The 26,771-nt window shown below is 50.0% G+C and overlaps 1 protein-coding gene across 3 annotated transcripts in view; it reads left to right on the top strand.

The window, feature by feature from the left end:
• The window catches only part of TEAD4 (TEA domain transcription factor 4), a 60,333-nt gene extending 35,630 nt beyond the window's left edge, over window positions 1-24,703 (top strand). For 2 of the 3 annotated variants that reach the window (XM_016130137.2, XM_016130135.2), the window contains exons 3-12: window positions 2,508-2,572; window positions 3,048-3,110; window positions 7,098-7,226; window positions 8,351-8,394; window positions 8,875-8,930; window positions 11,453-11,592; window positions 13,605-13,778; window positions 23,111-23,251; window positions 24,142-24,294; window positions 24,399-24,703. In XM_016130137.2, the coding sequence (XP_015985623.1) occupies window positions 2,508-2,572; window positions 3,048-3,110; window positions 7,098-7,226; window positions 8,351-8,394; window positions 8,875-8,930; window positions 11,453-11,592; window positions 13,605-13,778; window positions 23,111-23,251; window positions 24,142-24,294; window positions 24,399-24,512 (1,079 nt within the window). In that variant the 3' untranslated portion in view covers window positions 24,513-24,703. The remainder of the gene's footprint in view (window positions 1-2,507; window positions 2,573-3,047; window positions 3,111-7,097; window positions 7,227-8,350; window positions 8,395-8,874; window positions 8,931-11,452; window positions 11,593-13,604; window positions 13,779-23,110; window positions 23,252-24,141; window positions 24,295-24,398) is intronic. The other variant, XM_016130136.2, reaches the window with a different exon arrangement.
• Window positions 24,704-26,771: the final 2,068 nt, after the last annotated feature.

Genomic DNA, 26,771 nt, shown 5'->3' on the forward strand with positions numbered 1-26,771 from the left:
GGGGCAGAGAACAGGACACGCAAAGGCCCTGAGGTGGGAGTGGACCTGGCGTGTTCCAGGAGCCGCCAGGAAACCCGATGGCAGCTGGCACGAGATCAGAGAGGGACTGAGCTGGGGACCAGGTGGATGGATCCTGTGGTTCTCCCGGGCCATTGTAGAAGCTTAGACACTATTAATCTGAGGGAGATGGGAAGCCACTGGAGGGTGTTGGAGCCATAAGATCACAGTGGCTACTGTGTTGAGATAGTTTGGGAGTAGGGAATCCAAGTAGAAGGCTTTTATTGTAGTCCAGGCCAGAAAGGAGAGGGAACTTGGACCATGGAGAATGAAGTGGTGAGAGTGGCTGGATTCTAGATATAGTTTGAAGATAGAGCCATCAGGATTTGCTGGTGGGCTCATTCATTCATTTGATGAATAGGTGCCTTGTATTGGAGATGCAGACCTGAATGGTGATGTGACCCCTTCCTCTGATAGGAAAAGGCAGACATAGGATTGATAAGTGCCCAGCGTGTGGGCTAGAGGAGCAGCCCTAGAACAACACCCCAGATGGTCTCTCAGGCCCCTCCAGACTAAGGTGTCCATTGCCTGCTCCGTTCCTCCAGCCTTCCCACCAACCCCACGACTCTCCAGCTTACCCTTTTCAACACCACATCCATCAGCACTGTAACCAACCTCCTGGCTCTCTTGGCCCTTGCTCCTTTCCTTACCCCTTGACTGGTCTCTGAGCTGGACCGCTTACATGGGCCTAGAGTGCGTACATTTTACTGAAAGGAAGCTGATCCATAGAGAGCTGTCATTTTGCCAAAGTTAAGGTCTGGTTCCTAAGTCTCTACAAATCTGGTTGGACAGATCTGGAGGGAAAACCTTTAAAGGGCCTAGACTTGAGGAGAGAAGGCTGACTGGAGGGCCATAGAATAGTTGCTGAGGTTCCGTAGCTCGTGCGCAGAGAGGCTGGGCTAGAGCCTGGCTTCCAACTCCCAGTTCTGTGACCCGTTTTCATTCACCAGTGGTGATGACTTAGATTCTCTTGCCAGTGAAAGCAGCATTTCGTAGCTACAGCTTGAGTGCCACTAGTTAAGACATAGGGTAGGACGTTCATTGGACTGCCAGTGGAGCCTGTGGAAAAACTTTCCCTAGAAAGCTTTGAGAAGATACATCTTGCTGGATCACAGTCGTGGGTGCAGACTAGCCCACAGGTGGTGACCCCAGGGTCTGGTCCTCCACCACGTCTTCCCCTGACATAGATAGGCCAGTGCTTTCAGGCCAGCAAGTCTTTCTGGCAGATAAGACCTCCTGCCGGCGGCATCTTAATACAGCCTTGGCAGAGGGGAAAGGTCATTGGGGGGCCAGCGTGGCCTTGGCTGTGTTCTCTTTTTACAATCCAGGTAGGTGGCAGGTAGCCCACTCATCTCTCCTTCCTCCTGCATCAGCAGGTTCCTTACACATAGACACAGTTCTCCAGGCTCAACAGGGCTCAGCAGGACAGAAAAGGCTGGTGGCTACACCCTTTGGCCCCAGAGGAGAGGCAAGGAAGAGATAGCTGCTGCTCGAACCCTCTCCCTCTCCCCGACGCCCTCGCTGACCCAGTGCCCTTCTTTACAGTCTACTCCTGCAGTGGTCAAGGTCCAGCTGAAGGCTTACCTGACCACCCAATCTGAACCGACCCCTAGTCCTCAACATACTGCATGTTGCCTGTCTGTAGCGTGCACTGGAGCCATTGTGTGGGTACATGTCTCAGCTAGGTGGTGAGTTCTTTGAACACAGAGAACCCCTTTTTATAATCTTATTTGTGTAAGGAGGACATGAATGGCTCCTTATAGATTCCTAGGATCTCTCAGACATAACATCAGCCTCTAGGAGGCTGGGCAGCTGGGTGAGCACTCAGTATAACCTATTGACTGGTCTAGACAGCCGTGGAGCTGGAAATGTGGTTGGCCTGGGTTTTCTTCATCTGAGTTAAGGGCCTCGGGCCTTCTCTCTGGGGACACTCAGTGTCTCAGCACTGATATTCCCCGTGTCCCCTGCTGCTCACAGATAGGACAGGACATCTTGTAAGGGCCTCCTCATTTGTAGAGGTGGTAGGAACTTTGGGAGTTGCACAGGGGAAGGGCCCAGGCACTTCTTGCAGCTTCCCAAGTATGCAGAAGGCCCTGGGAGAGTGTGGGAGCAGAGAGGCAGCTGTCAGGCTACTGTGGGGTGGAGGTGAGGAGGTGGCCAGCGTGGAAGAGGAGAGAGGCCCTGAGAGGCCTCTCAAGCCGTGTACCAGCTGGATGCCTGTGGCCCTGTCACCTCCTTGTCCTTAGGTTATCTGTCCCCAAGTGAGGCCTCAGCTTCCTCTTGCTGCTGGGAGATACCTGGGGTTCAAGGGTGGTAGGAAGGAACTTGCAGAGTCTTCACCTCAAGTACCTACTCAAGGTGGACAGAGGATGTAGGAAGGGGCCCCTCAGACCTTCTTGTTTGCCTGACCTTTGTCTTTCTCCCACTGATGGCTGTTGGTGTCTCTGCAGGTCGGAATGAGCTGATTGCCCGCTACATCAAGCTCCGGACAGGGAAGACCCGCACCAGGAAGCAGGTGGGCCCTGGGAGATGGGCATGGGTCCCTGGGGGCAGGTATCCAGCATCAGCCTGCTTCCAAGGTGGGCCAGGCCCTCTTCAGGACCAAACATGGGTTCTCAGTGGGGCTGGCTCAGGTGGGTTGTCTCTTTTGGTGTGCCGAGGACAGTTCAGGTTCCCTGTGGTCCCCGCTGCCATCACCCGAGAGGAAATCTCTCGCCTTCCTGAGGAGTCAGCAGCCCCCTCTCCATTCTTCTCTAGGAGACCAGAGAACAGAAAACAAAGCACTGACACTGTCCTTTCAATCACTGCCCAACTCTGAGGCAGGGCCGAGGGCCCATCATTGACTTACCTTTTCATTTGTTCTTTATTCATTCAGTCCACAGATGCAGACTGAGGACTGTGGAGGGCTGAGGGTCAGGGAGCCAGGGTGGGGAGTGGGGAGCACAGGCCATCTGGGAAGCAGAGACAGGAGCCTTCTCTTCCTGCTGTAGGTCTCTAGTCACATCCAGGTGCTGGCTCGTCGCAAAGCCCGTGAGATCCAGGCCAAGCTAAAGGTAAGGAGAAGGGCAGTAGTGGGAGGAAGGACCTAAGGCACAGGTGGGGTTGCTTCCTGGAAATTGGGGCTCTTTTTCCAGTAGGAAAAGTACTCCCTTTGGGTTTAGGAGCTGGCTGCTTGTGTGTGGACATGGGGCACATTTCTTGAGGGTCAAGAACATGCGGGTTGCCCCCAGCATGCTTCTTGGTATTGATGAGAGTCGGGTTTGGCCTATAACCTCTCCTGTCCACCCAGAGGGATGCTTGACTTTGGAGCTGTGTATGTGACTGCCAGGCTCCACAGCAACCTGGGGGCTACAGGCCAGTCTCCCGCCGTGCCCCTTTTCCTCCGGGGGCAGTGCCCTCCCCAGATCACAGTGGGATCGCCCTCCAGACCGTGCCCCTTGAAGTTATCCTCCAGCTGCCGGAGCCGGAGGGTGGTCAGGCATGAGAGTCACTGCTGTGGGTGTGTTGGATGCTACTGAGGGAGCAGGTGGAATTCCTTCCCACGCTCTGCTCTCTGGGCCTGGCAGTTCTTTCCCTTCCCCGGATCAGCCGCATCTTGAGAGCTGCCTGACAGGTGACTGCTCTGTGAGGGGCCAGCTGCTGACAGCATTCTGCTTTGGGCAGCCCTGCTCCCTATAGGACTCAGGCTTCCCAGACCCTAGAACCAGTGGGCCTCTCTGGTGACTTCCAGGAGGGAGTGAGCTCTGCATCATGGAGGTCTTAACAGCAGAGCCTGCCCAGTTCCTTTGTAGGGAGAGCTAACATTTGGGGATATTAGACTAAGACCAGCAGTTTGCAAACATTTTTGTTTATAGCAGTGGAAGCTCTGTTCCTTTTGTTTTTTCCCCCAAATAAAATATCACCCCAATATGTTATCAAAGGAGCTACTCTGGTCAAAGCTAGGTTGGCGAGAAACAGGCCAGAGGCTGGACACCCCCTCCTTCCCTCATGCCTATGGTTCTTGAACCTGAAAGTACCTCAGAACCCAGTTCAAAAGCCCCTGGATTCAATGACCTCGAAGGTCCTGTCTGGCGCCGGTAGTCCTGTGATCCCCGCACTAGAGGTTCTGAATGAGTCGGGTGGGAACTCCTGGGAAGCCTCACCCCACTGCCGGCTCAGCTCTGTTCCTCCTGCCATCAGGCCAGCTGCCCCCCACCCCCCTTGTCCCAGGACAGCTGGCTGGGTCTCAGCTGTTGATGCCCCCCTCTCAGGCTGGCACATGTGCCTCCAGATATCCCGCGGGTCCTAGAGCCCAGCTCACTCCTCATTTCCCCTCTCTGGACTGCCTCTGACTCACTGGGACCCCAGGCGGGACCAGAACGGAGAACAGACTTTTCGGTGTTCTGTTTAGAGTCATTGAGGGGAACTTTTAAATTCCACTGGGGCATGGCTGTGTGGCTCACATTTGTTTCAAGAAACCACACCTATTCTTGTCCACAGGCCCTACCCTGGGGCCTAGGGACAGCCTTCGGTGGTCTGTTGGACAGACATCAAGGGGAGCCATGAACCCTTATATAATATGGACATTTTCATATATTTTTGTTTTCTGGAGGAGATTGATCTGAGGATTTCATCATTCTTAAAGGGGTCTCCAAGCGGGGTCAGGTAGAAGTTCTCCGGGTCCCTGGCTCGGTCTGGGCCGGCTCTGCCCTTGTGCCGTGTGAGCTGGGTGAGTCGCTGCCCCTTCTTGGGCTCCATTCAGTCTCCCCATCTATAAATGACAGGGTTAAGCCAGGTGATATCAGAGGTTTTCTCCAGCTCCAAAATTCAGTGACTGCCTTGCTCTGTAGCCCGGCCACTGATGTCACTCCCTGTAATATCCTTCCCCCCCCCCCCTGATTTCTGTCTTATCCTCCAAGGACATGGTTTTCTGAGCCCCAAAGGCTTGTTTAGATCAGCTCTCCAGGAAGGGACAGAAGTTGCTGGCATTGAGCGGACAGAGCTCTCTGGCCTCATGACGCAGTTGTAACCCCAGAGTCTGCCGGCTTTCTGGGGTACATCCTGCCGCATCCTCCATGTCCTCCAGGACGAAGAGAGCCTGGGCCAGCTGGCCTGGGCAAGTTCAGATTTTTTCTCTAAACACTGCAAGCGTCCTCAGGAAGAGGAACATCTTATGCTGATAGCTTGCTCTGATTATCAGAGACAGCCTCTGAGAGCAAGGCCCAAGTTTGGCCCCAAAAGGACAGTGGATTGGGGACGACTCCACTCCTCAGAATGGTGTCCTATGCCTTCTGTGGTATATACTGTGGTGTATCCTGACATACCTCCACCCCAGTTTGTTTAGCCCTTTTGGGACCTGCAGAGGCCCAGAAGTGACTTGATGTGACAACCTGGACCAAGCTCGCAGGGTTTACCATCACTACCATCAGAACCCTAGTTACTCAAATTCTCTGAGCCTGTTTCTTCATCTGAAAATGGGAATCCACCTGGTTCTGCCAGCCTCACGGGAGTGCTTTGAAGAGATAGTGTCCTCGACCCCCCGAGGGCTGTCTTATATCACATGATTGTAAATGGTTACTGAGCAGCCCGGTGGAAGGACCTGGTGCCACAACTGTGTGGTGCTGACATGCTAGGTGGACCACCTGGGCCCTTTTAGAACCTAATGCCATGGCGATGCCTACCTCACAGGGCTTTGTGGATTCGAGTGAAGTCATTGTACAAAAGCTTCTGTAAGCTGCAGGGACCTCCTTTAGTTCTCAACCTGTCTGTCACTCAAGACAGGTCTGGGTTTACCAAGTTAAGTATTAAATAATGTCTTATTTATTTTTCCCATTAAAAAGGTAGAATTTCTAATTAGAGTTCCTGAGTTGACATGATCTAACCTTTTAGCCCCAATGAAATTATACACCCCGAACAATACTTGCTGTTCCGGTCTTATTTTGGACAAAGACACTATTCCCAGTAGGTTTTTTTGAATACAGAATGTTGTCTCATTGGTTTTGAAGACCTTTGGGATTGGGGAGCTCGGGATGGGAACCACTGGCTTACACAAGTGTAAAAAATTATCAGTACTATTATTATCATTACCAGTGTCTTAAGTGCTAGTTTGCTCAGAGCCTGTGCAGGGCAAATCCATTCTTCATGCTGGGCCCATGGTAGGCAGACAACCAGTGTTAACATTCTGACCTGGAAAAGTTAGGGAGTGCTACAGGCACCCAGAGTGTAGGGGAGACCCATAGTGCAGGATTGGGACAGGAGGGGCCACAGGAGACCGCCCCGTGCCTCCAAACGGTCCAAACCAAGGACGACCTCCTCCCTGCCCGTTCAAGGGGGATCTGACAAATAGTAATGTGGCACCTGCCTTGAGCCAGTGCCATGCCAGCCACCAGTGGTATAGAGGTGAGCAAGCTCTAAAATGTCCCTGTTCTCCACTGGAGGTCACCAGAGGGGAGGGGTGTAGGGGGATGAGTGAAAAAGGTGAAGGGGAATATGAAGTACACACTTCTAGCTGTAAAAAAAAAAAATAAATGTAGTGTATAGCACAGGGAACATAGTCAGTAATATTGTGGTAACTACGTGGTGACAGATGGTTACTAGACTTACTGTGTAGATCACATCGGAAGCTATATAAATGTCAAATCACTGTTGTACATCTGAAACTAATATACTATTGTATGCTAACTATAATTTAAAAAAAGTTTTTAACCTGAAGAATAAATAAAAGGTCTCTGTTCTCAGAGTGCCCCTGTGGTTAGTAAATTGAAAGATAGTCTGGCACATGGCCTGCAAGGTCTTTTTAAGCTCTGAAAAAATTGGCGGGGCAAGTATTATGCCTTTTTGACAGATGAGGAAACTGATCTGAGAAACCATGTGATTTGCTCGTTCACAAAACAAAGTAATAGATAGCATTGTAAGGACATAAACCTGGTCCCCTGGGACCGAGTCCAGGGCTCTGGCAACTGGCAGTGGGACAGCTTCCCTGACCACAAGCCCATCCTGCCTCCCCTCGGCTGGCCAGAGTGACCACTGCTGAGGTCGTCCCTTCCACTGTCTTCCCCCAGGATCAGGCAGCTAAGGACAAGGCCCTGCAGAGCATGGCTGCCATGTCGTCCGCCCAGATCATCTCCGCCACAGCCTTCCACAGTAAAATGGCCCTCGCTCGGGGCCCTGGCTGCCCAGCAGTCTCAGGGGTAAGTGGGGCTGCCTGGAGCCAGAGGCCAAACCAGCCCTCTCCTTCATGCTCCACCCCCTTCTGCAGGGCCAGAAGCACTGGCCAGACCACATTTCTCTCACTTGAGTCCTCACAGGCCAGGAGAGCCAGGGGGAAGGAGGGACCAAGGGCTGAGGGGCTGTGCTGGGTCATGGCCCAGCTGGTATTGAAACTACCTTCCTGGGGACCTTGGCAAGGATGCAGCAGACCTTTCACGAGGGACAAAGCTGGCCCTATTTGCTGACAACCAGAGAAGCTCCACAGAGTTGGCCCGATTTAAAGATGGGGAAGCTGAAGTCCTGGGGATGGGGGCTAAGCTGAGGTTTTGGCGCAGTGCCAAACATGTCCCTGAGCTGCCCCATCTCTTGGCCTCATCCGCTCCCCTCCCTCAGGTACTCAGCACCGTTCTTCCAGCTGGAGGACTGATGTCCAGAAACACACGCGCATTCAAGTTCTAAACGTTTCAGCCTAAAAACTGGCCCCTGGGGCATGGCCGTGTTGCTCACACATTGAGAATGGCCCGGAAAGGCTCCTCCTTTCTAGGGCTGTGTCCTCACAGGGTTTTCTTGGCTGTAGGGACTGAATGAGTCTTCAAGATGTACCTGCAGCACCTGGCCTTTGGGGCAGTGACAGGCTCTGCGCTCAGTGAGCCCCTTGTCCAGCGTTTTTTCAAAGTGTGTTCCAGAGAGCACTAGTCCACAGGAGGGTAAACAGATATGGCACAAAGTGATTCTGTGCATAAGTGAGGTTGGGGCACTTAGAACTAATTAGGTTTCTTGACTCTAGGACTGTTTAGAGCCTTATGTGCTGCTGTGCCCTGCGGGTCGTCTCTAAGGGAGGAATAGGAGATGCTGTGTTTACCAAACCTGAGTGTTTTTCCCGTGCGGCCCCTTAGCAACTGAGCATATCCAGAGACTAGACAGCCCTGAAACACTTTGGGATGCTGCTGTCACCAAGTACTTAGACAGTAGCATTAAGTCTCACTGCCACTCACTGGTCCAGGCTCCAGCCTTACCTTCCAGCCGAGGCCACTGCACTGTTTCCCCACACCGTGGGCCCACGTGCACATAGGCTATGCTGACTCTGCGCTTTTTGCCTCCTCAGTTTTGGCAAGGAGCGTTGCCAGGCCAAGCCGGAACATCCCATGAGTGAGTATGGTCTGCTACCAGTTAGTCCCTGGACTGAACTCGAGCCCATAAACTGATGCAGTTGAGCCTGGCCCTCAGGGTGGGACAGGGCCGCAGTCTGGGGTCCTCCTTGAACTTGGGGATTGGCTTCTGCTCTGGGCAGCAGCTCAGTCAGCAGTGTGGACACCCTGAGTGGCATTTGCCAAAATACTAGTTTAGGCTGTTACAGGGCCAGAGCTTGGGACTCCAAGGGAAAGAGGGTAGGAATCAGGCCTCTGGCTGGCCTGGGAGAGGTGGGTTTTTCCAACAGACATGCTGCTTCTGTGAATCAGCCATGAAACCCGAGGGAGTTGGCAGGGGATGGAATGGGAGGCCAAAGGCCACCAAGGCTCTGATGGCCAGATCCCTAGGACCTGCGCACAGAGAGCTATGGACGCTGCTTGAGGATCTGGAGCCTTACCCTGCCCAAGCCTTATACCTCCTCTGTCTTGTCTCCCACAGTGTGAAACCTTTCTCTCAACAAACCTATACTGTCCAGCCTTCGCTGCCTCTGTCAGGTGGGTCAGCAGTGCACAGCTCCCTCACTTTGCACCCCTGCAACTCCTGCCCCAGGCCCCAGGCCCCTGACAGCTGGACACCCCTTGCCCCTCAGGCCACTGCAGTGTCTCCCACACTTGGCATGTGCTGAGATCATACAGCCCAGTCTCCTGGCTCCACCCATTCCCTGCTGCAGCATGCTTGGCTCTTCCGTGCGTAAGCCCCTTCGTGCCCCTTAGGTTGCCTGTTAAGCCTCGGCTCAGTCTTGCAGGGGTGCACACAGTTCAAAGGGCAGTGACTGTGCCTAGGGCAGCTGCTCTGCTTTCCACCCCTGTATGTGGCATGTGTGCCCCCATACACCTTGGCTCCTGAGATGGCCTCCCTCTGTAATCATCTCCATCGGACTTTCCAGCTTGGAAAGAACCTCGTTAGCAGAGGGAGCCCTCCTGGGAAGAGGCCCAGAGTGTGGGTAAGGCAGGCAAAGGTCCAGCCGTGGGGCCATTCCTGGGGCTCCCCCCTTGCATTGCGCAGGTGACTGGCTCTGCTCTTGCCTCTTGCTCATGAGGGCCTCTCATCGCCTTCCACTCTTAGAGCAAGACAGGGCCCTCACCCGTCACCAGCTTTTCTGGCTTGAGGAACAACCCCTGCCCATGGTCTGACCTGGCCCTTCCTGCTCTGAGGGCCGCCCTGCCGCCCGCTTAGGCCCCTCAATGCTGCTTTCCCTCAGCCCTGTTCAGTCCACCCTCGTGTGTGCCCTTGCTTCACTGGCCTCGCCGTTTTCGCTCAGGCCCTCCTAGATCTTGCCTGGATTGCTGCAGCAGCCTCTTAGCCAGCTCCTCATCTCTAGTCTCTTATCTTTACCCTGTAATTCAGCTAGTCATCTTTTTAAAGCATCTGTGTCATTATGTTGCTTCTAGGTTAAAACCTTTTAAAGGTTCCCTGGTGCCTTCAGGATACAATCTAAACTCTGTGGTAGGGCTTGTGTGGTTCTGTAAAACTCACCTTTCTCCCTTCTCCCTTCCTTTCTTCCCTCCCCCACCCACCCCTCATCACCCTTCCCTTCCTCTGGGCTGTGGCTCAGGCTTCCCTCCTCTTCTAGGTTTCTCTGCCCTGCCCCTGCCCTGGTTTATGCACCTTGCTGTTAGCACCTGAGTGCTCTGTGCACCTCCACCCAGCACCTCACTCTTTGTTATGACCATCTGTGTGGATGGGGCAGTGCGTGTGACTGATTTGTCTATGACTCCGTGTATCTGGTTCTGTCTGGCACTCAGCAGTTCCTCAGTGAGCGGCGTTTGAACAGATGACCGAATGGTTCAGCCGATGCGTTAAGCACAGGCTAGTGAGTCCTGCACCTACCCCTCTGACTGCTGTTTCTTTGTCTCCTTCCTAAAAGTGCTCCTGAGCTACCTGCCTCAGCACATAGATCCTCCACTCACCAGACTCCCAGCCTGGAAAACTGGCATCATCTGGAGTTGGGCCTCACGGCTCCCTTACATCCCCTTAGTCACCAAGGCCTGGAGTGTTGCTCCCTTCAGATCCCTCGAATGTCCCTTCATCTTCACCCCACCGTACTGTAGTTCGGGTCCCACAAGGACCGTGCTTCCGGTTTGCCTCGCCCTTGTCCAGTTCTTTCTCCAAACTGGAATAGGATCTTTCAGGCATGCAGATCTGAGCATTTCACTGCTCTGCCTAAAATCTTAAAGTCGCTCTTCCGAACTCTCAGGCTAAAATTCATCCTTAGCCTCGTGCCCACGGCCCATTTCTTCAGACTTACTTCCTGCCAGTGGCACGAACTCGCCCTTCTCTCTAGTTCTACCACAGACTTGAGCCTCCAAACCCATGGAGCATCTCACGGCCCCCAGACTTTTGCCTCTGCTGTCTTCCCTGCTCTGCACGCCTTTTCCCTGGCGTTACCTACCGCCTCCTACTTCTTCATAGCTTCTTTCAAGCAGCACCTTCTTTGAAAGAAGCTTCCCTGACCACTCCCGAGTCGGACTAGAAGCTCCTCTTCGATGCTGGGTGCATACCTGTCAGTTTTTATCCCATTCATTTCTTTATCAGCAAACCTGTATCGAGTGCCTAGTCCAGGCCAGACACTGCTCTAGGTCCTGGAGAGACAGCAGTGAACCAAACAGGGAACTTTCTCTTCCTGTGGGGCTTACATTGTTGTAATTGATGATTTGTCTGGTCGTCTTCCCCACTGGACCAGAAGCTTCTTGAGAGGTAGGACCTAGTGGTGCCTGCTCTAGAAGTCCTCTCAGCCCAGCAGGTGTCCAGCACCCCTATCCGACATGCAATCTCCTTTGAGTGTAGTTCTGTGCAGGTTGAGGGGTCTGAGCTGTACCAGGCTAAGCCCTTCCCGCCAGGGCTGCCTTTGGGCTCACTAGCCACTGCCTTGCATACCCCACCACCACCACCACCCCTGTTGGAGCCCCTCTAGCCAGCACTGGGTCTCACTGGTGGACCTGGGGACCTCACAGAGGGTGCTGGCAGGGAGGCTGAATGTGAACAGACTTCCATGTGCCTCTCTCACTGCGTGCAGGCTTTGAGTCTCCTGCAGGACCTGCCCCATCTCCCTCAGCGCCTCCAGCACCCCCGTGGCAGGGCCGCAGTGTGGCCAGCTCCAAGCTCTGGATGTTGGAGTTCTCTGCCTTCCTGGAGCAGCAGCAAGACCCTGATACGGTAGGTTCTGGCGTCTGGCCTGCTCTCCTGCCCCCCTCATTCCTGAGGGCTCCAGCTCCCTTGCCTTCTCCAGCTCTTTTACTACCTGCCTGTGATTTTCCCAGCTTGCCCTTCTGCCCCACCCCACTTTGGGCTTTAACATAGCTTCCTCATACCTTTCCAATGGTCCCCGCTCTCCCCTCTCTCTTCCTTTCCTGTCCTTCCCCAAGCTACCTCCTCCTCCTTTCCTCACTTCACTTTCCTCTTCTCCTGTCTGTAGCTATTACTCCCATCCCAAAGCCCTTCCGCGGTTTCTTTACCGTACCCCTTTTCCTGCTCCCTCCCCGACCTCTGTTCTTCCCTCCTTGTTCCCTTTCCTCCCAGCCACTTCTCAGTCCAGAATCAGAGTCGCTCATCTCAACCCCACCCCCAGGCTGTTCTGTGCTTTCCCCTGTGGCTCTGAGCAGCCTCCTGTGTCTGATCTACATCCCTGGGGAGCCCCGCCTCCACCCTGTCCCCTTCAGTGTCCTGTGTCCTGGGTGACCAGCATCACTTGCAAAAGTCGAAATAGCACTTGGAGGAGGCGGGGCCGACAGGGACTTCACAGATCATTTCACTTCGTCATTTCTAAACTTGTTTTTTTAATTATTTTTTATTAAATGTATTGGGGTGACATTGGTTAATAAAATTATGTGGGTTTCAAGTGTAAACACATCATCTGTTCACTGCATTGTGTGTCCACCACCCAAAGTCCAATCTCCTTCCGTCGCCACACATTTGACCCCCTTTACCCTTGTCTACCTCCCCCCGCCCCCCTCTCCCTCTGGCAACCACTGAACTGTTTGTGTTTGCTCATTCGTTGCTTTCAGCTTTATGTGCTGCGTATGAGTGAAATCATATGGCTCTCAGCTTTTTCCGTGTGACGCATTTAGCTTAGCATGATAATCTCAGGATCCGTCCATGTTTTCGCAAATGGCAGCATCTTCTCTCTTCCTGTGGCTGAGTAGCATTCCATCGGACGCGTGTGCCGCAGCTCCTTCATCCAGCCATTTCAGTTGGTGCCGTGTCTTGGCCGCTGTGAACGTGCCACAGTGAACATTGGGGTGCACACGTCTTTATAAGTAAATGTTTTTGAGTTTTTTGGGTAGTTAACCAGAAGAAGGATTGCTAGGTCATATGGTAGTTCTATTCTTAATTTTTTGAAGAACCTCCATACTGTTTTCCATCGTGGCTGTACTAATTTGTAGTCCCACCAGCAGTATGTGAGGGTTCCCTTTTTCCCACAACCTCTCCAGCACTTGTTATTACTTGTCTTGTTGATAATAGCCATTCGAACAGGTGTGAGGTGGCATCTCATTGTGTTTTTTTTAGTTTTTATATGACTTTTTTTTTTCGTGGTGACATTGGTTAACAAAATCCAGTTTCAGGTGTACAATCGAACAGTAAGGCACATATATATTGCATTGTGTGTTCGCCCCCATAGTTAGATTTCTTTCTGTCACCATCATTTTGATTTTGATTTGCATTGTAAACTTGTCTTTTAGCTGAGGAGCCCATTAATCAAATAAACTCTTCCTCAGAAGCCAAGTGTGTGCAACAAAAGAAGTAGATTTTGTCTGGTTGTAGCAGCAGAGGCACCCAGCCCCCGTTCCACAGGGATGGAGCACACTTTGAAAACACCTTATCTAGGTCAGTGGCCTTACCTCACAGATGAGATACCAGAAGTCCAAAGATAGAAAATCACTTGCCTAAGGATATTTAGTGACAGAGGCAGGACTAAGAATAATACAAATAACAACTACAATTTGTTGAGCATCTACGTGGTGCCAGGAACTGACTGCATCAGATGCTCTATACCATTAACTTTGCTTTATATTTCATTCTTTTGCTGTCTCCAATTTCCGCTGGGGAAACAGAGGCTCAGAGCGGTGAAGTTACTTGCTGGAGTTCACATGGCTGGGATCTGAGCTCTGGTCTGTTCTGTCTGCCCTGCTGCCCTCACCTCTCCCTCAGACCAGCTGTTCTCTCCACAGTACAACAAGCACCTGTTTGTGCACATTGGCCAGTCAAGCCCAAGCTACAGTGACCCCTACCTCGAAGCCGTGGACATCCGCCAGATCTATGACAAGTTCCCAGAGAAAAAGGGTGGACTCAAGGAGCTCTTTGAACGGGGACCTTCCAATGCCTTTTTTCTCGTGAAGTTCTGGGTAAGCTTTTAATAGATTCTCCCTTCCTACCCTTAGTGCATCGATGAGAGAGAGGAGAAAAGAAGAGTGGGCATGAGGTGCCCTTGCCATGGTGGAAACCTGGTGAGGGCAGGACCAGTAAAAAGGGAAGGAGCAGGTACTAATGACCATCCAGTGGTGGAGCTAAGACCCAGAGTCAGGCCAGTGGGACCAGAGAGCTGGGCTAGTACGAGGCCTTTTTCAGATTCATAGTAATGGCTACCACACTGGGTGGGAGCACAGCCTTAAGAAGGCCATAGTAGTGGAAGAAGACTTACAGGAGGTACTGAGGGGGGTGGGTGAAAAGCCATTATGGACACACTAGTCACCTGTGTCTTTGAATGGCAAGTCCTGAGTTGGTTTCAGACCTTGGAGCAGGGCAGTCAGTCCTTAAAAGAAGGAGTGGACTGTAGAGTTAGGAAGGGTCACCCCCAAAGAAACACCCACCCAGCTTTTCAAACAGCTCAGCCCCTAGACTTGGTCTCTGCTGCCCTTCTCACTTCAGACCTGGACAGCTACTATGTGGGGAGAGCCTCCTCCTTTCAAAACACTTCCTGTAAGACCAGGAGGTATAATTAATACCTTCTCTGGGAGCTTACCTTCCAAGAGGCCTGGTACACACAAAAAAGGGATGCACAGAAGAGTCAGACAAGTGCAAACTAAGGCAGCAGTGAGGAAGTACAGGAAATCCTCCTGGCTTGTGATTGGAGCCTTTGAATAGTTTCAGGGCTTTGACACTAGGCCTGGGTTGTCCTGCCCACATTCCTCTTCCAGGCACCCTTGCCTGTCTGTTAACACCTAGGAGACAGCTCAGTGGTTCTTACCCTTTGCATGGTCCCAGACCACTTTGATTATCTTAAAGCTTTACTTTCCCCAGAAATAGGCATATTTAATATATGCCTGTTTTATATATATATATATATAAAATTCCAGGTGCTTACAGGCTCTTGGCTAGATACTCCTAGCCTAGCTCTCATCCACAAGCAAACTTGTGGAGCTGGCTCTCTCCAGAAGAGGCAAGTGCTGAAACTGAGACCCAAGCCCCCTGATGTTGAAGATGCTCGTTTTTGCACTCTGCAAGGTAGCTTGTTCTGTGAGCAGGATGAGAATAGGACCTGGGCCTTCAGAGATAGGCAAGATTTATTAGGCAGAGACAAGGAAAGGCTGTTTTAGCTGTATACCTACAGGTGTAAGGAAGTGGGCTCCAGAGGGGAAAGTCATAGATACAGGTGTGTGAGAGGGAATGATAGAAAATAAAACTGCAAAGGTGAGTTAGATCCTGGAAGGCCCTGATCGTCCAAAAGTCTGGGTTTTAATCTATGCTGAGTGAAAAACAGGTAATCATTTCTCTTATCTTATTTTGAAATCAACGCATGCTCATAGTTATAGTATTAATAACATAAAGGAAAGTATCAGATACTCATCCTCTTCCCGCTTAACCCCAGTCTCCAGAGACAATCACTATAAATTTTCACTGTTCTTGCTTTTATCGCTTTAGTTCTAAATAATATGCTTATACTGTTATATCTTGATATTACAACTAAGTGATTTATTCTTATGGTAGAAAAAAAATAGCTCTGTTATACCACTTTTCCCCTTATCATCCCAATACTATATAATTTGGTCGAAGCAATATAATTTTTACATTTTTGACAATGTATGTTGAGCACCAAAGAGCCGAGAAGTGTTATGTGATTACATTTCATACCTTGTACAGCTTTTTGTTTTTTTCCTACAAATAAATGAGTTTCTCACTTGCATATTTTTAAAGAAACCTATTATTAAAATTTTACAGATTTATTCATTACAACTACCATATAAAATTTTTAAAAATGTCCCCCAAATATTCAAACCTATCAAATATTTTATCAATTTCCCGTTTCTTCTAGAGATTTTTCTTCTGATGTCTCTGTTCTGTTCCAGTTTAAACTGTTGTTCCTTAGACCCGTTGTCACCCAGGGACCTTCTTTATTGAAGCTCTTCTATCTTGAATGTACAGTTTTCCTAGATCTCATATTTTTCTCTCTTTTGGTATCTCCCCATATTTTGCTGGAACACATTCTTTAGTACCTTCCTAAGAAAAAATAACATATAGATAAATGTTCTAAGACTTTGTTTAAAATGTCATTTTTTTTGTTACTGATGAGTACTTTGATTGGGTATAGAATCTAGATCATAGATCATTTTCACTAGAGATAATTTTCAAAAATCATTTTTCAATGCATTGCTCAATTGTTTTCTAATAGCATTCTAATACTCTATTTGTTATGCAAATTGCTTTTGTTTTTGTTTTTGGTCTCTAGAAGTTTTGCATTTCCTCACTGTCCCTGACGTTCTTAAATTTCACATTGATAATCTTTGGGCTATGTATTATTTTCTTCCTATTTTTGAGCCAGGCACTCTGTAGGTATTTTTTAATCATGTGATTAGAGTCTCTTAATTTGGGGACATTTACTTGTATTATTTTTTTGGTAATTTCTTTCCTTCTTTTTTATCTGTGTTCTTTTCTAGGAACTTCTATCGGTCTGATGTTGGATCTCCTAGACTTATCCTCTATGATTTTTACCATTTCTTTATTTTCAAACTTTTTTTTTTTGGTTTGTTTTCTTGGAGATTTCTTTAACTTTACCTTCTAATTCTACTGAATTAGTTAAGAGTATATCTGAGTGCATATTACATAAAACCCAAAGTAACAAAGGCATAAATAGTTTGTTTTTTTTTTCTTTCCCATGTAATGTAAGTCTGGAAGTCGATTGTCCAGGGCTGATCCAATAGCTCCATGAAGCCATCAGGGACCTGACTTCTCCCTGTCTGTCATCCTTAGTACATGGCTTCTGTCCTCAGGGTCGTGGCTGCTGGAGTTCCAGCCATCATATCCAAATTCCAGGCATCAGGAAGGAGGGACCCAACTTAGTTCCCTTTAAGGAGCCTTTCTGGGAGTCCCACACAACATTTAACTAGTTGTATGTTGTACCTAGTTACCAAAGAGCCAAGGAAATACACTCTGCTAGTTGAGTAAGTTGCCATTCTGAATAAAATTAGAGTTCTGTTAGTATAGAAGAAGATAGGTGAGGCAGTTGCTAGAGTGTTATGGTTCAGTTGATGGCATTTTTCTTAGTGGTTCATAAATCATGATGCATCATGCAGTTAATGGTGAATTAGGTTAATGGACTATGGTGGCATTCTCTGCCACACCTGTCCAGTACTGAATTTTGAGCAATAAATTTTTAATTTTTAAGAGCTCCTTTTGTTCTTTAATTACAACCTTATCTTGTTGGATAGATACAATTTTTCTCTTTTCTTTCTGGAAATATGAAGTGAAAGTTATTTTTTAAGTTATCTTCTGTTCCCTTCGTTATTTGTTTCCCTTTAATGCTTTTTTGGTCTATTTTGGTTTCAGTCTTTCAAGTTAGAGGGTTTTCTCAAATATATATAATCCTCGGCCATATTATTTAGCACATAGGTTTTAAAAAGAGCCTTATTTTTATATAATTCACTTACCACACAATTCACCCACTTAAAGTGTACAATTTAATTTTTTTTTAGTATAGTCATAGAGTTAGAGAACCAGTCAATTTTTATTTTTATTTATTCATTTATTTTTATTATTATTATTTATGCCTTCAGCACCTGGTCTTCCTAGGTGGTCTCCCATCCAAGTACTAACCAGGCCTGACCCTGCTTAGCTTCTGAGATCAGACACTGGGCTTGTTCAGGGTGGCATGGCTGTAGACCGTGGACCATGGCTTCACTGGGGCACAAACCCAGGACCTTCTGCATGTAAAGCAGATGTGCTAACTGCTACACTATGGAACCATGTCCAGAGCTAGTGAATTTTAGAACATTGTCATCACCTTGGAGATAAACCTGTACCCTGGAGCTATTATCTCCCACCCTTATTCCCCTTGCCTTAGGCTACTACTAATCTGCTTTCTATCTTTATGGCTTTGCCCTTTTGGAACATTCCCTATAAATGGAATCATACAATATGTAGTGTTTTGTGACTGGCTTATTTCACTTAGCATCATGTTTTCAAGGTTCAGCCATGTTGTAGTAGGTACCAGTACTTCATTCCTTTTTAAGGATGAGTAGTATTCCATTGTAAGGATGTACCACATTTTGTTTATCTGTTCATCAGTTGATGGCCATTTGGCTCTGTCTACCTTTTGGTTATTATGAATAATGTTGCTATGAACATTCCTGTACAAGTTTTTGTGTGGAAATATGTTTTCATTTCTCTTGGGTGTATACTTAGGTGTGGAATTGCTAGATCACATGGTAACTCTATGTTTACCTTTTGGAAGAGCTGCCAGACTGTCTTCCAAAGTGGCTATAGCATTTTATGTTCCCACCAGCAGCATGTGAGGGTCCCAGTTTCTCCACATCCTCCCCTTGGCATTCTCTGGGATTATTGCATTCTTATATCTTCTTTGGTGGAGAAATGTCTGTTCAGCAACTTTGCCCACTTTAAAATCGGATTATTTGTCTTTTTATTGACTTTTTTATTGACTTTTTATTGAGTTCTTTGTATACTGTGGTTAGAAGTTCCTTATCAGATACATGGTTTGAAGATGTTATCTCCCATTCTGCTTGCTCTTTTAACATTCTTTATAGTATCCTTTGAAGTACAAAAGTTTTTCATTTTGATGAAACCTAGTTTATTCCTTTGTTGTTTGTGCCACTTGTTCATGTTTAATAGTGACTGGGAACTCTGTGAACAAGGCAGGACTTGTTACCTGGTGGCCTTCACATTAAGGTGATTCGGGAGCCAGCTGTTTTATTGGGGGGACCAATAAATGTCAGTATGTTTACTAGACCTGTATTTTCCTGAACTGTTCAGTTTCTCCAGAGAAGATTCCTTTAATTCCTTCCCTGGAAGGGATGTACCTGCTCAGTAGAATTCTAGGAGTGGGGCAAAGGAGAGGGCTAGGGGATCCCACCATTTCTTATGCAGGTTTTACTTAATTCTCCCGTTTTTATCCTTGTTTCTTCTCCTTCTTCTAAGCTCTCCTGCTTAATTTCTTGAGATGATCACTCCTTCATCCTCTGCTGATGGGTGGGAAATGTCGGCCTAGAGTCCTGCCCACCCCGTGTACAGACTTTTACTCAGTTCCTTGTGTCACATCCTAGCCTCCCCCAGTTCCACTGTCCTGGTCCCTCTAGTCCCAAGCCACTTAGGGCTTCTCTCCAGTACATCAGCTCACTCCTTATCTGTCACCCCTCTGAAGGCACTTTTAGGTTGTAATTCCTTCTGCTTCCTTTGCCCCACAGAATTCATTCTCGTTTTGGTCAGCCTTCAGTCTTTTTGAGTTTGTTGAACTCATTTGTCATTCTGGTCTCTTCTCCATTTTCTTCGCCTTTTTGGTGCAGCACGTTTTTAAAAGTTCTTTGCTATCATTTTAGTTGCTTCTCTGGAAGGGGAAAAATGAACTTGTATGGTTACTCTTCCGTTTTAACCAGATGTCCAGGAAAATGGGTTTTAATCTGAGTGTCACCTGCAATGAATTGATCGATAGTCATTGTTTGAAATTCTGAGTTGAGAAGGATCTAGGGAGAGAAAGTGCTGGATTGACTGGTAATATCTGTCATGGGTATAGCATCGGATGAAAGTGGTACATTTACTACATGTCTGTGGTACATTTATTACCTTTCCTTTAGGTAATGAGAAATCATTGAAGCTTTTTGAACAGGGCACTACATGGCCAGAGTTGTGCTTAGTTGGCTAAATCAGCCGTCTAGACTGGAAGCTAGTAGGAGACTACTATCATATCATATAGGCCAAATGGGAGGCAGCAGCCTCTTTAGGACCTTCAGCCAGAAAGGGTTTAAAGGGCTGTTCTTATTATAAACACACAGTGAGGTGGGTCAGGGCGGTCAGTGAAAGATTGTGCCAGGCACTGTTCTTATCACGTTACATATATTAGCATGTTTTATCGGTGCCACGCGCCCAGAGGTAGGTAGAGGTGACAGCCTCCTTTCATTGAGGGGAAACAGGCACAGAGAAGTGAAACGACTTGACAGGGACACTGAGTTCATAGTGGCAGAGCTGGATCCAGAACCAGACAGTCTGGATCGAGGGTGCGAGCTTGGAACTGTTACACTAAACTGTCTACCTTGCAAAGTCCCTGGGGTGCCCTCCCCGCAGGGTCCTGGTGCTTCCCGTGTTCCTGTTGGTGAAGGCTCTGGATTGTCCAAGAAAGGGTTCCCAGGCCCCTGGGGAATGGCATGCAGACGCCAGACTTGACTCTGTGCTGTCAGTGTGGAGTTGGGCTTCTTGGGTTTTCTAGAGTCCAGGCTTTTCTTCCAGAAAACGGAGAGGGCTATCCTGCCTGTCCTCCAGCCTGGCTCATGGCTCATGTCTTCTCCTTCCTTCTGACTCTGGGGAGAGACTGGAGGTGGGGATTGATGGGAGAAGAAAAGGTAGGAAGGAGGGAGGCAGTTCCACGTGTGGCCTCCGTGCTCTGGCCCCGGGCTGTGCGCACCACCTGTGCTGTGTGGACCCAGTGTGTCCCTGTCTTCCAGGAGCTCACGTTTTGAGGCGGAAAACCCAGAATGGATCTCAGGATCCTGAGGCAGTTATCACTGTGCAGGGGAGCGTGGTGGGCTGCAAGCCAGGCCCTCCCAGCGTCTCAGGGGATACAGGCGGGAGGCAGCTGGGACGTAGCGGCTCTGGCCTCAGTTTGAGAGCTATGTCCTGAGCAAATCTCAGCTTCTCTGAGCCTCTGTGTCTCCATCTGAAAAATAAGCGGTTTGTTCTTGAGAGCCTGCAACAGTTTGTTCTTGAGACCTGACGTGCGTGGAGTCAGCTGGCAGTGAAGGGAAGCTGTGTGCCTGCCTCCTCCTGCCCTGTGCCTGAGCCAGGCCCTCTCGGAAGGCCAGAGGCTTGGGCAGGGTGAGGACAGGTGAAATCAGAGATGGGGGCATATCTGTAGCCAGGACACCTTGGTGGTTATCTCGTCTCTTCTCCTCCTGGGTTGGACAGAGGCACCAGGGAAGTATAGAACTGTGATGTGGGGAAAAGAAATGCTCCTGATTGCTAAACATGGATATTTGGTCAGCCATGGGGTACTCACTAGCAGCTTGGCATCTCCAGACTTCGGGATCCTCTTCTCCTGTGCCCTGGCCTGGCCATTCCCTCCCTAGCCATCGGGGATCGGCTGGCCACATGCAATGAGGAAGGTGCCTCTCCTGAAAGCCTTCCTTTCTCCTGTGTAACAGTGTTCTGGTTACGGCCCCAGACCTTGAATGAGCATGCAGGGGAGTTGATCAGAGCCCCCCTGGATTGGGAGGAGGACTTTGATGTTCCCAACCCATCCCCCCAGCTCCCTTCTCACTAAAATTAGTGTTCTTATTGATGGGATTGCAGTAGTAACTCTGCTAGGACAAACTGTTCCCAACTGGATGGGAAATGGCATCTGGGTGCAGGAGGGGTTTAGTTTTAAGGTTGCTCCATCGGATTCTGGTGGTAGGGCCCGGAGCAGGACTGAGGAGCTGAGACCCTTCCTCCCTGCCCCAGCACACATGAGACCAGCATAGGCCACTGTGTCTTTGGGGTGGGGGGAGAGGGGACTCTTGGATACCGATGGCCATTAACACCCATCTGCAAACAGAAAATGCTGGGCAGAGGAAGCTGGGGCTGTGGAGGGAGGAGAGTACCCCAGACTGTCTGCCCATCCCAGCCTGCTGTCCCCTTTTGGGCCCTGACATTTCTCCCAGGCACATACCAGCACATGACAATGAATCTGAGCCCCTCCGGCCCCCACACCCGAGCTGCGGCTGTCCCTGCTCATCTGTCAGTCACCCGATCCCCCACACCTGTTCCAGGCACAGCCTGTGAGCTGCCCACCCGCACCACAGCTATGAATAGGGTGGAGGTTGGGGAACAGGAGGCATTCTGAGGCCAGGAGGGCAAGTGGTAGGGGGCACCTCTCAGGGTAATATGGGGGCAGCTTTCCTCATAGGCTAAATAAGTAGAGAAGCAAGCTTTTTATGGGAGGTGATTAAAGCGAGGGGATACAGGGCGGAAGGAGGGGTGGGGTTATAGTGAGAAGGATGGGGCACTGAGGACAAGATGAGACACTCTGGGGTGCCTCGTCTGCCTCATTGGCCAGCATCTCCTGGGTCTGTGCGGCGTCATCACTGGGCAGGTCTGGGACAGACCTCAGATTGTCACCTGTAGGATATCTGTTTTCCTCAAATCTCTCTTTCCCCTCGCCAAACAACCAGCTCACTTACTCTACTTGTTCTCCCATGTTATAAATTCCTTGAGAGCAGAGACGATGTCTGGGCCTCTTCGGGCCCCCATTGCCCCTAGCTGTGCTGGGCTGTGACAGGATAAAAGTCGATTGGCTGACTGATTGGAAGGTCCAGGCGAGTGGGAGGTGGTGACAGAAGACCCTGGGATATATTCGAGATCAGGACAGAGAACAGCCCCACACGACCTTTGTCGAAGGCCCATCCTGTACCAGGCATTGTCCAAGTCCTGGGCAGAGCGTAGTTCTTGCCTCTAGGGTGCTCACCAGCCGGAAGGGGCAAGGCCGTCTGAGCAGATCCTGCCAGCGCGGGCCGATGGAGGGCACGTCCAGACCGCCGCAGGAGTGCTAGGGCAGCTGCTGCCTTTCGTGTCCTGCGACGAGCCGGGGAGGCCTGGGCCAGGTCCACCCGAGCCTGGTGGTGCATTTAGGTGGCTCACAAATAAATATTTCTCCTTCGATTACTTATGTAATTCTTTTCATATATGTTAGAAAAGTAAAATCCCCGATTTCACGAATATATTGCTGAGAATGGAATAACTGAGTTAATTTAAAAACAACAACAACATTAGGAGCGTAGTAGGACATGTACGTGGTGGGTGGTACATGATAGAGCATTAATCAAGGGGCGGTCAGCAGGGCTGAAAAGCAGCCGAAGTCTGGGAAACATTTTATGCCCTGGCCGGGCCTCTTGGACGTCGCCCTGACCCCTCAGTGTTCCCCCACGTTCAGGTACCTGCCCTTCCCTGGCCGCTGAGTTTCCTGCCAGCTTTTTTCGGACTTGGTCCACGTCTCTGCCCGGTAACTAATGCAGGTCCCAGTGTGCTCTTTTTCTGTTGTTTAGGTAGCACGACCTGATTCTATACCAGGCCCGTATGTGGAGAAAGGTGAAAGCTTTCCTAGATCCCACTGTCCAGGTTCCTTTTAAGCCCGCTGGATTGCTTCCTGGGCCTAGGACCTGGACTGTGGTCCCAGAGGTCTCCTTGACTCCACCCTCCACGGGTGCCTGCCAACTCCACCGACTTAACCATTGCTTCTTGGCTTCCCCGTGTCTCTCTCCAGGCAGACCTCAACACCAACATGGAGGACGAAGGCAGCTCCTTCTACGGGGTGTCCAGCCAATACGAGAGTCCCGAGAACATGATCATCACCTGCTCCACCAAGGTCTGCTCATTCGGCAAGCAGGTGGTAGAGAAAGTGGAGGTAGGAGCACCCTGTGAACTTGTTAAATCAAACCTTTTCATTGTTTCAGGCCAGTGTTCATTTCCTGTCCTCCTCTGAATTTGTCTGGATTAATGAAGTCTTACCCTCATGGTATCTTAGTTACTGATAACCCTCCTCATGTTAAATGTGACCAGAGCTCAGACTGGGACCAGGGAGGACACACCTCACTTCAGCTTCTTAACCCTGGCTGAACCTTAGATCCCAGGAGCTTTTGAAACCCACCAATGCCTGAACCCCACTTCACAGCACTTCACCTAGAATCTCTAGGGTGGGATCTGGGCAATAGCTGTTTACAAAAAGCCCTCAATTTATTTATTTTAAATTAAATTTTTATTTTGAGATACTTGTAGATCCACATGCAATTGTAACCTCATGTACCCTTCCTTCACCCAGTTCCCCCAATGGCAGCATTTTACGTACTAGAGCATAATATTGGCAACCAGGAAATTGACATTGATCCCACCCCCCAATCTGATTTTGGTTTCATTGGTTTGCGTGCATTCATTTGCCTGTGTGCGTGGTGTATGTGTGTATGCGTAGATGTATAGAAACAAATGTATGACAGTTCTGTGACCATGAGGCTTCCTGTGTACCCTTCACCCGTGTTATTTTAGCATACGGCCAGGACTGAGGCATCATCTATCCCATCTTGCCTGTTGCCACTATTCTTATCTGGAAACTCTCCTTCTCTAGCACCCAGCTTCTGCTCGTCACTGAGAGGAGGAAGGCCCTGTTCTCAAGGGTCCCCAGGCTTCTTGCCTTTTCTTCCCACTTAAGAGTCAATGGGTCATGGAGCTTCCCATGCAGTTGGGCTGGGACTGGATGTAGTCAAAGAGATTCTAAGCCCTGCTGTCCCCTGGGTCCTGCAGACAGAGTATGCCCGCTATGAGAATGGCCACTACTCCTACCGCATTCATCGGTCCCCACTCTGTGAGTACATGATCAACTTCATCCACAAGCTGAAGCACCTGCCCGAGAAGTACATGATGAACAGCGTACTGGAGAACTTCACCATCTTGCAGGTGGGGGTTCCGCTGCAGGCGGGGGATGGGGGTGGATTGGTTGGTAGAGCAAATGGCATGCTCTCTTCTGGGGCCTCAACCCTCATCTTTTCTCTCACTCACAGGTGGTCACCAACAGAGATACACAGGAGACCTTGCTGTGCATTGCATATGTCTTTGAGGTGTCAGCCAGCGAGCATGGGGCTCAGCACCACATCTACCGGCTGGTGAAAGACTAAGAGACTCAGGGAGCAGGGAGGGGGGAAGAGACATCGTGTGCATAGGGACTCGGGGAGGGGACCTGCTGGGGCAGCCCCCTGAAGTGCCAAGAGAGCTGAGAGGTCCTGACTATTACTACCCAGGAACAAACTGCCTGAACCTGCGGTGCCCAACCCCAAATAAACCCAAGATGTTGTGTATTTTCAGAGGACCTGATCTGACTGTCTGAGCCTTGGAAGGGACTGGGAAAAGGGGGGCAGTCTGGGAAGCAGGCCGGAAGCAGCCCCAGAGATGCATCTCCGGCAGTTCTGAAGCCATTGCCCCACTGGACTCAGGCAGGAACGTCGCCAGATGCCGAAGCTCAAGATGGGATGGTCCCCCTGCTGCCACTCCAGCCCCTGTACTCTACTGCTGGCCACCCTGAGAGGCCTGAGGATAGGCACGTGGGTGCTCCGTTTTGCGCACACTCAACGTGTGCACTGTGGCTACTTGTGCACGATGCGTCTGCACTTCCTGGCCGCTTCTGCTGCCACTGCAGCAGGACAGCTAATGGGGAGGCTAGTCTAGCCCAGAGTTTGGATTTTAGGTGTGGAGCTGACTGACTTGTTGGGAAAGTTGGAAGGGGACATAGAGCTGTGTCAATGGTTTTCACGCATCTCTGGTGGTCATGGATTCCGTGGTCCTGCCGGCTTGTTGGGGGGACTGGTTCCCAGTCAGAGGAACCCGAGACAGGGAGGGCAGGAGGCAGTGCCAAAGCCAGCCTGTGGAGATGAGGTGCTGAGGGTGGCTCCACGCAGCAACCTTTCTGGTGGTGAAGGCCAAGGAAGTTGGTCAGAGGTGTGTGGTGGGCCAGTGGACTCTGAGACCATTCAGTTCTGATGTTCTGAGTCTTACCTCAATCTTCTTCCCAGCCAAGACGTCTGCTGGGTGGTGACTACCTTGGAGCCAGCCCAGGCCATCCACTGCCTCCCCAAACAGTACTTTCTGTGCTCCCTGGGGATGGAGGAGGAGGGGCGCAGAACCCATTCTGGGCCTAGAGGTAACCACGGAAGGGGTTTTCTGTTTATTTCTCTCAATAACTGGCAGGGGCTTCAGATTTCAGCAGTACTGGCTTTGTCCTAGCGTTCCTAGCTGCCTGGCCTTGGGTAACGTTCTCCGCCTGCCTGAGCCTGTAAAGGGAGTAAGCAATAGCACCTACCTTGGAAAGCCTTAGCGAGGAGGAGAGAGAATGTCTACAAAGTGCCTGATGCAGGAGGCACTAAACTTTAGGATAGCTTATAAGGTGCCTCCCTCAAGGAATCCTGGGTCTGGCTCTTTGCTGCCATCTAGTGGCTCTTTGGTATCATCCCTGATGGGAACCACAATCCCAGGAGCTTGGGATTCAACCTACAGGTGTTTACTGTGTTCCCAGCCCTCCAGGTGGTAGTATATGGGGATACACAAATAAGGAAGACAGCATCTAGGAGGGGGTACTGAGTGGTGGTTAGGAGCGGGGGCTCTGGAATCAGACCACCAGGATTGGAATTCTGGAGCTCAGCTACTAACTAGCTGGTGGCCTTGGGGCAAATCATTTAACTTCACTGTGCCTCAGTTTCCCCATCTGTAAAATGGGTATAATTGTACCTACCTCGTATATATAAAGTGCCTAGCATAGTGCCGAGCACATAAATGTGTTTGATAAATTACTTTATTATTAATAGTAGGAGCTTGCAGTCTAGAGTCAGATTGGGAAACTTGTAAGTATGGCTGATCCTCAGAGCAACTGGAGTTCAAAGATGGGAGAGAGTAGGGTGTCGAGGATTCAAGGAAGGGGCTGCGACTGAAAGGAGATGCCCTGTAAAGGATGAGCAATGTTTAGATAAGCAGACAGGAAGGCTGGCCAGCATCGCAGGTGGGGAAAAGAAGCTAGCTCTTTAGTATCCCTCTGTCCTCCACAGGCCAGCACCTCTTCTTCATCAAAAAGCAACTTTAACAAACACCTCTGGGCTGCTGCTAAGCATCGTGCCAAGTTGCTTAACTCTACTGTACGTGGGGGCTGGCTCTCATCAGAAGGCGTGATGTGGAGGTGGGGTGTGGGGTCCCTGAGTCCCTGAGCGGGCAGCATGTGCTTACATGTCTGTGAGGGTTTGTGTTTGTGTAAGGTTCTCCTGCCCCTCTGCCAGCCATCCCTCTCCCCTTCCCTATTCCTGTGGTGGTTTGAATAAGGGAGCTCACGATGCCTGCCCTGCTAGCTTGACTGGGAATCTTCAGACAAATGCTCATGAAGGACGTGTGACAAG

The sequence above is a fragment of the Rousettus aegyptiacus genome, unplaced genomic scaffold (assembly GCF_014176215.1).
Source record: "Rousettus aegyptiacus isolate mRouAeg1 unplaced genomic scaffold, mRouAeg1.p scaffold_m13_p_2, whole genome shotgun sequence".
Classification (NCBI taxonomy): domain Eukaryota; kingdom Metazoa; phylum Chordata; class Mammalia; order Chiroptera; family Pteropodidae; genus Rousettus; species Rousettus aegyptiacus.